This window comes from Tauraco erythrolophus, chromosome 4 (assembly GCF_009769465.1).
Source record: "Tauraco erythrolophus isolate bTauEry1 chromosome 4, bTauEry1.pri, whole genome shotgun sequence".
In the NCBI taxonomy this organism is placed as follows: domain Eukaryota; kingdom Metazoa; phylum Chordata; class Aves; order Musophagiformes; family Musophagidae; genus Tauraco; species Tauraco erythrolophus.
Window position 1 is genome coordinate 1,754,918 of NC_141468.1, and position 9,636 is coordinate 1,764,553.

At 52.9% G+C, this 9,636-nt stretch overlaps 1 protein-coding gene across 1 annotated transcript; it reads right to left on the reverse strand.

The window, feature by feature from the left end:
• LOC104379584 (tubulin alpha-1C chain) lies at nucleotides 1-2,596 on the reverse strand. Its single transcript, XM_086610804.1, has 3 exons — nucleotides 2,416-2,596; nucleotides 2,070-2,218; nucleotides 1-972 (listed from the first exon to the last, which is right to left on the reverse strand). The coding sequence occupies exons 1-3, from the start codon at nucleotides 2,594-2,596 to the stop codon at nucleotides 1-3; spliced, it is 1,302 nt and encodes a 433-aa protein (XP_086466930.1).
• Nucleotides 2,597-9,636: the final 7,040 nt, after the last annotated feature.

Consider the following 9,636-nt stretch of genomic DNA (forward strand, 5'->3'; position numbering starts at 1 on the left):
TTATTCCTCATCATACTCCTGTCCATCTGCCGAGTCTGTCCCAACCTCCTCATAATCCTTCTCCAGGGCAGCCAGGTCCTCCCTGGCCTCTGAGAACTCCCCCTCCTCCATGCCCTCCCCCACATACCAGTGCACGAAGGCTCGCTTGGCGTACATCAGGTCAAACTTGTGGTCCAGACGGGCCCACGCCTCCGCGATGGCCGTGGTGTTGCTCAGCATGCAGACAGCCCGCTGCACCTTGGCCAGGTCACCCCCGGGCACCACTGTGGGAGGCTGGTAGTTGATACCCACTTTGAAACCCGTGGGGCACCAGTCCACAAACTGGATGGACCGGCGTGTTTTAATGGCTGCGATGGCTGCGTTCACATCCTTGGGCACCACGTCGCCCCGGTACAGCAGGCAGCACGCCATGTACTTGCCCCGGCGCGGGTCACATTTCACCATCTGGTTGGAGAACTCAAAGCAAGCGTTGGTGATCTCTGGCACTGACAGCTGCTCGTGGTAGGCTTTCTCTGCCGAGATGATGGGGGCATAGGTTGTGAGCGGGAAGTGTATCCGTGGGTAGGGCACCAGGTTGGTCTGGAACTCAGTCAGGTCAACATTCAAAGCACCATCAAATCTCAAGGAGGCAGTGATGGATGAGACAATCTGCCCAATCAGCCTGTTGAGGTTGGTGTAGGTGGGACGCTCAATGTCTAGGTTGCGGTTGCAGATGTCATAGATGGCTTCGTTGTCCACCATGAAGGAGCAATCCGAGTGCTCCAAGGTGGTGTGGGTGGTGAGGATGGAGTTGTAGGGCTCCACCACTGCAGTGGAGACCTGTGGAGCTGGGTACACAGAGAACTCCAGCTTGGACTTCTTGCTGTACTCCACGGAGAGGCGCTCCATGAGGAGGGAGGTGAACCCGGAGCCTGTGCCTCCCCCAAAGCTGTGGAAGACCAGGAACCCTTGGAGTCCACTGCACTGCTCAGTCTGCAGTACCAGGGAAAGAGCCAGAAGGACCAAGTTACTGGAGTTATTCTGGTCTCCTTGGACATATATCAAGCTAAAGGGGCTTGAGCACCTTTCCTATGAGGACAGGCTGAGAGAGTTGGGGCTGTTCAGCCTGGAGAAGAGGAGGCTCCGGGGTGACCTTATAGCGGTCTTCCAGTACCTCAAGGGGGCCTACAGGAAAGATGGGGAGAGGCTGTTCAGGAGGGCCAGTTGTGATAGGACAAGGGGTAATGGGTTTAAAATAGAGGGAGGTAGATTCAGGTTGGATATTAGGAAAAAGTTTTTTACCATGAGAGTTGTAGAACACTGGGACAGGTTGCCCAGAGAGGTGGTGGATGCTCCATCCCTGGAGATGTTCAAGGCCAGGTTGGACGAGGCCCTGAGCAACCTGATCTAGTTGGAGATATCCCTGTTCCTTGCAGGGGGGTTGGACTAGATGCCCTTTGAAGGTCCCTTCCAGCCCTAACCATTCTATGATTCTATGATTCTAAAGTACTGTGTTCAACCAGCATGTGTAAGGCCTTTTTTTTTTTTTTAACTACTGCTTACACACATCTTCACTTGTAACAGGTGAGATCTGCCAGGCACAGAGAATGCAGCTGCTTTTAAATTATCTCCTCTTTCAGCAGGAAGAAAGGCCTGGCCAAGTGACATATTGGGTCAGATAGAGACTCATGATGTTATCAGTCTAGAAGACTAGGGACAGTCTGAAGGCCACTAAGAGGTTCCGCCTAAATCAAGACTATTTTAGTGTTATCACAGCACTTCTGAGGGTCTACATGGATGAAGCCATATACTTTAGAAGCTACCACCCAAGGGTGGAGAGGTCCAAGAGGAGACCCTAGCCAGAAGCAGTGCACTTTTGGTGGGCATCTTTAGTCCCTTTCCCCCCCATCCTCAAGTCCCAACCAGCAAGACATACACCCAAATGCATCCCATCATTTTGTTCCAGGTCACAGTGGCATGGTCAAGCTGACCAAGACCTGCTTGTCCTTTCCCCCACCATTATATCTCTGGGTGGCCAGGGCAAGGGCAACCGGAGGGCTAATGCAAAAGATCCTCCACAGGCTCCTTACCATTTTCCGAGCCCTGTCAACAACAGAGTCAATGATCTCCTTCCCAATGGTGTAGTGGCCACGGGCATAGTTGTTGGCAGCATCTTCTTTGCCACTGATGAGCTGCTCTGGGTGGAAGAGTGTGCGGTAGGTCCCAGTCCTGATCTCATCTGGAGGAAGTTGAGATCTCATGAGTGTCACTGGCACAAGATCTGCTGTCCACCAAGTTACTGGCACTAGTTTAGATGCAGTTTCACACGGAAGCTGGCAGCCTCACCAGCAGTTTAGGTGGCCAACACTACACTTCAGGTCAGAGAAGGTACTCCCCCACTCAGACAAAGAGGTTTGGAAGCCTTCCATGACTTACCAATGACAGTGGGCTCCAGGTCAACAAATATTGCTCTGGGCACACGCTTCCCTGATCCTGTCTCACTGAAGAAGGTCCCAAAGGAAGAGTCTGCTTGCCCTGAGGATGCATTGGAGGAGATGATGCCATCTGGCTGGATCCCATGCTCCAGGCAATACAATTCCCAACAGGAATTGCCCATCTGGACACCAGCCTGGCCGATGTGGACAGAAATACACTCCCTCTGCATGGGAAAGAAGAGGAGGTTAGGAACGTGCACTGAGGAGTCAGACTACAGCTGGCACTTCTGGGTGTCCTTATAGAGCACATAGAACCATTCAGGTTGGAAGAGACCTTTAAGATCATCAAGTCTAACTGTAAGCCTAACACTGCCAAGTCCACCACTAAATGATGTCCCTCAGCACCACATCTACACATCTTTTAAATCCCTCCATGGATGGTGACTCCACCGCTTCCCTGGGCAGCCTGTTCCAATGCTTGATAACTCCTTCCTTGAAGAGATTTTTGTCTAATATCCAATCTAAACCTCCCCTGTCAGGGGGCACAGGTGGCCAACAACCTATGGACAAGAGGAACATTAGCCCAGCTTGACAAGAGCCAGGGCATTTTCTCCACAGCAGACACCCAAGAGCTGCTGAATGAGCCATCACTAAGCATTAGCCCTTCAGAGGGACACTGCAGTGCCCTCATCTCTGCATCTGCCTTGGTGGGAGATTGCAGTAGGTCCTTCTGCATCCTCACTCTGTCCTTACATTGCTGTCAGCTGGGGAGGAAGGCACGATTCAGCCCAGCCAGCAGTGCCAACACTCCCCACCATGCCCTTCCCAGGGAGGTAGAGGCAGACCTCTCCCCACCCACATGGGCAGCAGCTCTGCCTGCCTCTGATGGGAGAACCCTGTGCTCTTGGGCTTCAAATATTGCCTGTCCGAGCAGTTTCTCATCTCCATTTAGACTAGATATAGCTATGCAGGACTAACTGGCTAGAGGTAGCTAGAGAGGATCCAAGCAAGGATGGATAGGGACCCATTATTCATTTTCTTCATGCAAGACTAGAAGCTGCCCCATAGATCAACTGTTCTTGGCTTGACCTGAAGGTAGGAGTCCCTATGCAGAAGGTGTAGCTGAGCTGTTGAACTCCTTGACTCATGAGGCTGTGAAAACCAGGCTTTTGGGTTCAGAGACACTGGACTGGAGACTTCTACTGAGGCTTACTCGGGGGGAGAAAAAAAAACAAATCCAACTCAGGAAGGCCTGAGCTACAAGATGGAAAAGCCTCAGAGGGGCTTACCAAAGGCCCTCACCACCTGCTTTTAGCTGTGACCTGGACAGGACACGGGGTGGGAGACCCAGTACAGCAACTCTCAACTTATCTTCTTGCAAGAAGCCTGGCACAGCAGGACCCCTACCAAGCACAGAAGCAGAACAGCAACATCCTACATGAGAGCAGAGGGTCCTGCCCTGAGGGTTGATATCTACTGTGACAGCCCACAGCTACCGCTGCACTTTTCCTACACAAACAGTCCCAGGACAAGCTTAACCATTCCCCCACCAGGGCCAGAACAGGAATTGAGTCAGTCTTCACAGGGAGAGACCTTCTCCCCCTGCTCCTTATCTGCCTTAGCCCCACAGCAGCACCAGAGGGGCACCTAGCCGAGATCTTGTATCAGATGCCACCACCAAGACCTTCAAAGCACCTTCATGCAGAGGGACAGACTGGTCTGAAGGCATTTCAGCAGAGCAGTCCTCCTCAGGCCAGGAAGAGGTGGATACCAGTCTTACAAGGCCAACCCAGCTCTGGAGACCATCTCCCAAACATGAGCTCCACAACCCCATCAACCCCTTCTTCAGGGCTTACAGCCTCCTCCATAGCTCACAACCACTTTCACCTCCAAGGAAACCAACAGCCAAAAGCAAGACACCTTCCCCCAGATGGAAAGAAAAGCAACCTCCAGCTTCATTCTCCTGCAGAGCTGGGAAGGACCAACCATGGCTATCAGAGAGCCAACCCAAGCCCCACAGCTACTCACCATGGCTCTGAACCACCCAAGCTCCTCACCACAATCACAATCCCTCACTGAGAGCACACCCTGCCTGCCTCCCTCTCGGGGCATTTATAGCAGGTAGAGCTCTCTGCTAAAGGGGTCCTTCCTCCCGCCCCTCCTCGTGCAGGCACCTGCTGGCAAAGGGTTCAGGTGTTTCTGCCCCGGGATGGAGAGCCATGGGGGCAAGCAGGGTGATTTGAAGGACTTGCACCTGGAGACCTACGGAGTGTGGAGTTTCTTTGATGAGAGTTTTGGTTGGTAAGTGATGGAGTTTTGGTTGGTGAGAACCTCACCATGAGCTGGCAATGTGTGCTGGCATCCCAGAAAGCCAACTGTGTCTTGGGCTGCATCCAAAGCAGTGTGGGCAGCAGGTCCAAGGGGGGATTCTGCCCCTCTGCTCTGCTCTCCTGAGATCCCCCCTGCAGTGCTGCCTTCAGCTCTGGGGTCCCCAACACAAGAAGGACATGGAGCTGCTGGAGCGGGTCCAGAGGAGGCCACGGAGATGATCTGAGGGCTGGAGCACCTCTGCTCTGGAGACAGGCTGGGAGAGTTGGGGCTGTTCAGCCTGGAGAAGAGAAGGCTCCAGGGAGACCTTCCAGCAGCCTTCCAGTACCTGAAGGGGCTACAAGAAAGCTGGAGAGGGGCTTTGGACAAGGGTGTGGAGTGGCAGGACACGGGGCAATGGCTTTAAACTGAAAGAGGGGAGATTTCGATTAGATCTAAGGAAGAAATTCTTCCCTCTGAGGGTGGTGAAGCACTGAAACAGGTTGCCCAGAGAAGCTGTGGCTGCCCCATCCCTGGAAGTGTTCAAGGCCAGGTTGGATGGGGCTTTGGGCAACCTGGTGTAGTGGAGGGTGTCCGTGCCCATGGCAGGAGGGTTGGAACTGGATGATCTTTGATTCACCAAACCATTCTATGATTCTTAGGCTTTCAAATACTCATTCAGCATTGCTTTCCCTGTGATGTCTAAGAGCACTTTCTGTGAAATCAGGAAAAGAGCTTTGAATATTAATTTTGGGAGGAGTACTCAGTTTAATTTATCTATCTATCTATCTATCTATCTATCTATTTATTTATTTATTTTAAGAATGAGGTTAATTTTTAAGACTTTCTCTGCAATCTTCAGGGCTGGAAATGTGCTTTCTACTTTCCATCTCACTTTTCCAAATGCAAACAGCACATTTATTGAATGTCCTGGAGATGGACAGAAGTTGCAGGATGGGGCTCCTTTCTTGGAGTAACATCATAGAGCTGGGACGGCGTGAGAAATCGGGGCTCTCCCAGCTCCAGGACAGTGCTTACTCCTCGAACACAACCCACCTTCCCTGGCCAAGCCTGAATTTTGTAGTATCCCCCTCCCTGTCCCCAAGGCCATGGACATTGCAGAGACTGGAGCTCTCCCCAGCCTGCCCCATGGAGCTGGGTCCCTCTTCCAGAGGGGAGCGCAGGAGCTGTGCGCTTCTGGCACACTGGTGGGAGATGGGACTTCTCATTTCCTCAGTGTCCCTTCTCTAACAGAGGGATAACAGCTGTTAGGTAGCAAAAATTCATCAGAGATGCTGAGGCTGTTAGGTGATGTGGGGATGACGGATGTCCTGGAGGACCTGGGACAGCTGAGGAGAGATGTGACAGTGTACGGCATGATGTCAGTACAGAGAGGCAACAATGAGACCATCCCATTGCACATAGACAGTGGTTTTATTTTCCGTGCAGCACACAGGAAGGCAGGAAACTCCCTGACATGGGATGTCCCAGAGGCCAGAAACACAAGTTTTAAAATCTGATCTAGACTTAAGACCTGGGGACTGGCTCTACAAACCGTATGATCTGGTTGCCTGGACATGGATGGGTTACCCCCTGTCCCACCACCCTTCTTGAGTTCAGTGAGAGAGTTGGGGGTTCTGAAGAACGGGGTTGATGTTTGCACCTTAATGTGCTCCTATCTGTGTCATGAGTTATGATGAGGGGGATCCATGCAGAGCTCCTGGGTGGCTGAGGATGGCTCTCCTCCTGGGAGAACTGATCACAGCCACCCTTGGCCCAGCTCAGAGCAGGACAGGACATCCCAGAAACAGGGCTGGACATCACAGGAGCAGGACTGGACATCGCAGGAATGGGACAGAACATTGAAAGAGCAGGACAGGACATCTCAGAAGCAGGAAAGGACATCCCAGGAGGATGTCCTTCATGCCACCAGCGATGCCTCACTCTAGGTGTATCTGTATATCTTCAACATCTCACCGACCTGTTTAGGACTCAGCTCCTGATGTAACTCTCTGCAAGGCCACCGTGTTCCTGTGCTCTCTGCCCTGAGGTACCTGGGCTAGCTCTGCCTATGGTCACTGCTGGAAACCAGTGTGGTTTTTCTAACCAAGACCCCATGGGTACCTCCTTGTGCAGTGGGAGTGCGTTTTTGGCCAAATGTTCAATGCTTGTTGAGTTACACTGACTGAATCCCTTCCTCAGTCAGATGGACATGGGACCTCCTTGATGTCAGGAGGAGGTTAAGGACCTGCTGTCCTTGGGGGACTGTCTAAACCACTGCAGCAGCTCTGGTTTGCTCTGATGTGGGTGAAGGAGGCTTTGGAGCATTGGCACATGGAGGAGGAGAAGAAGAACAAGGAGGTTTCTGGAGGTCAGGAAAGAGCTGGCTGCCTGGAAGAAGGATTATGGAGAGGCTGGAAGGGACCCAGCAATGGAAGCAGAAGGATATGTTGGCCAGAGTGAGCCTGCAGTGGCTGTGCACCCACGCCTGAGCAAACTGCTCTTTTTGAGTGCAATACTGAGAGTTTGGGTTTCATCCCTGCAGGAAAAGGCAGGAAAGACTGAATCTTCACTTGGGTTTTACAAAACTACGTGTATCACCCCAAACAGCAACTTCCCAAGCTGTCCTTCCCGAGCATGGTGGCCGTGGCTCGGCACGCTCCCAGACCCACCTGGGTGCTGATGGAGCTTTCAGTGCTCCTGTTTCCATCCAGCTTCCTCAGGAAATCTGGCTCCTCCAACCCCCACCTGCTGCTCAGCCCAGCCAAGCAACCCCTAGTCTTCCTTGATTAAGAAGGAGGATTAATTTTGGAAGGGTTTGTCCAAGCCAGCGCCGGGTGTGGGTGAGACACCCTCACGGGGATGCAGCTGGGGAGGGAGGATCTCTGCTTTCTCCATCCCTCGCTATCAGCTGGTGTTCGCTGTCCCTTTGCACGTGAAAGCACAGCCTGGTGCCAGCAAACACCTTGGCTCATCGGCTCCCGTGGTGCCATCTCAACGTTAATCATCTTCGTTAAAGGGCAGCAGAAGAAAGACCCAGGGTGATCCTCACAGATGTGATGTTTTGATTTCCCGGCACTGGCACGGAGCTGAGATGTTCCCCTGGTGTCTAAGCTGGTGCTGGGAAACGACCCCAACCAGGGTTGGGGCAGCTGGGGATGCCTCTGGCTAAGACCAGAGTGTGTCCAGCTGGGTCCCGGCCACATCTGATCTTGCTCTTCCCCACTTTGCCTGACCAGATGTGAGCAGGCATGTGTGCCTCAGTTTCCCTGGGTGTAAAATGGGGAAAACTACTATGTCCTGCTGAATAAGAGCTCAATATACTGAAGGGGAATGGATGTGTAGGGTCTGTAAAAATGTATAAAGCTATATAGAGTGTAGAGAAAGGGTCATATAATCCAAAGCTACGTCAGGTTGCAACAAGGAAAGAGCTCATCTCTGCACCCTTGGAGGTGAGGCAGGAGGAGGTCATTGCTCAGAGATGCTGCAGGTGTGTTGGTGTGTTGTCTGCTGGAGACGTGTGCTATGAGGGGAAGACGCTGTTGTGTTATTTTGGTTTTGCTTTTCAGACTTCAGTTGAGTTTGGGTCCTGAGTGCCCAGGCTGTGGATCAGCTAGGAGCCTTGGTCACCCAAGCATGGGCTCACTGGGGCTGAATTCGGCTGTGTTGCCACCTAGGGGTGTCTAGTGGGGTGGAGAGGAGATGCCTCCAGCTATGTCTGCAGATGGCTGTTGAGTCCATCTGCCAACCTTTCAACCAAGACCTGTTACCTCTTTATGTCCCACCTGGAGTGCTCCACATGGCCATGCCCTGGATGGGGCTGGTGGGAGCTGCTTTGCTGTTCTTGGCAAACGTCTCCTGGGGAAGGAGGGCCACATTTCTCTTCACCTCCCATGCCTGCTACATGCAGGGATGGAGGCCAAGAGATGCAGTTTCATCTTGGAGCTGGGCTGAGAAGTGAAGAGAAAGGGAGATTTAGAGGAAGGGATAAATAGCCCAAGGTGAAGAGGTGGGAGTGGAGGGTAGAAAAGAGCAGGATGAACGGGGACCATCTGTGTATGGGGAGTTGAAGCTGTACCAGCTGGCACAGAGGTCTATCAGGAAAGGGAGAGCGGCAGACAGACGGGCAGGGGTAGATTGGGCAACATGGTTAGACCCCATGGGTTGGGTCTGGAGCAGTCAGGGAGGCACCTGCAACTCTTGGGGTCCAAACTCACCTGAGACCATGAGGTGGCCCTCATTGGGGCCAGTCCATGGCCTAGAGACCCTCATGAAAGGCCATGTGGATGGGAAGGGGTGATACTGTCCTGGCTGTGACTGCTGAAGGTGTTGGTGTGAAAAGGGGTGGTCGCAAGACAATCTTAAAACTTGGAGTCCCCAGGAGGAGAAACTGGGAAATCCCGCTTGTTGTTCCCTGACCAGTCTTGCTTTTTCCTTCCCAATGCAGTGATGACTGTGCATAGGGACAGCTTGTGTATGGGGATGTAGAGAAGGTGTAGGGTCTGCACCATGGCGGGGACAGGGCTGTGAGGTTGAGCTGGAGGGATGTTTTGGAAAGGCTACGGGTCCTGACAAACCCAACTGAGCACCCGGTGGAGGCGATGGGAGAACAAAGCATTGGAAACTCAAGAGATTGTAGCTTTAATTAGGGACCTTCCTGAGGCAACAAGTCTCCTTGCCCTGCTGCGAACACGAGCCTCTTCCCCATGTGTGGGAATGTCCAGGAGGAGGGACAGAGGAGGTCGGGAAGGAGAGAAGGAGGAAGAAGAGATATGAAAGTCACGTAGCTCTATGGGTCAAAAATATACAACACTGATATCGTACATGGCCATCAGTCCCCTCTGGCCAGCAGGCTGGGGCCAGTGGTGGCCCCACGCAGCCAGCTCTGCTCCGAGTCCCCCCTGCCCCACGGGGG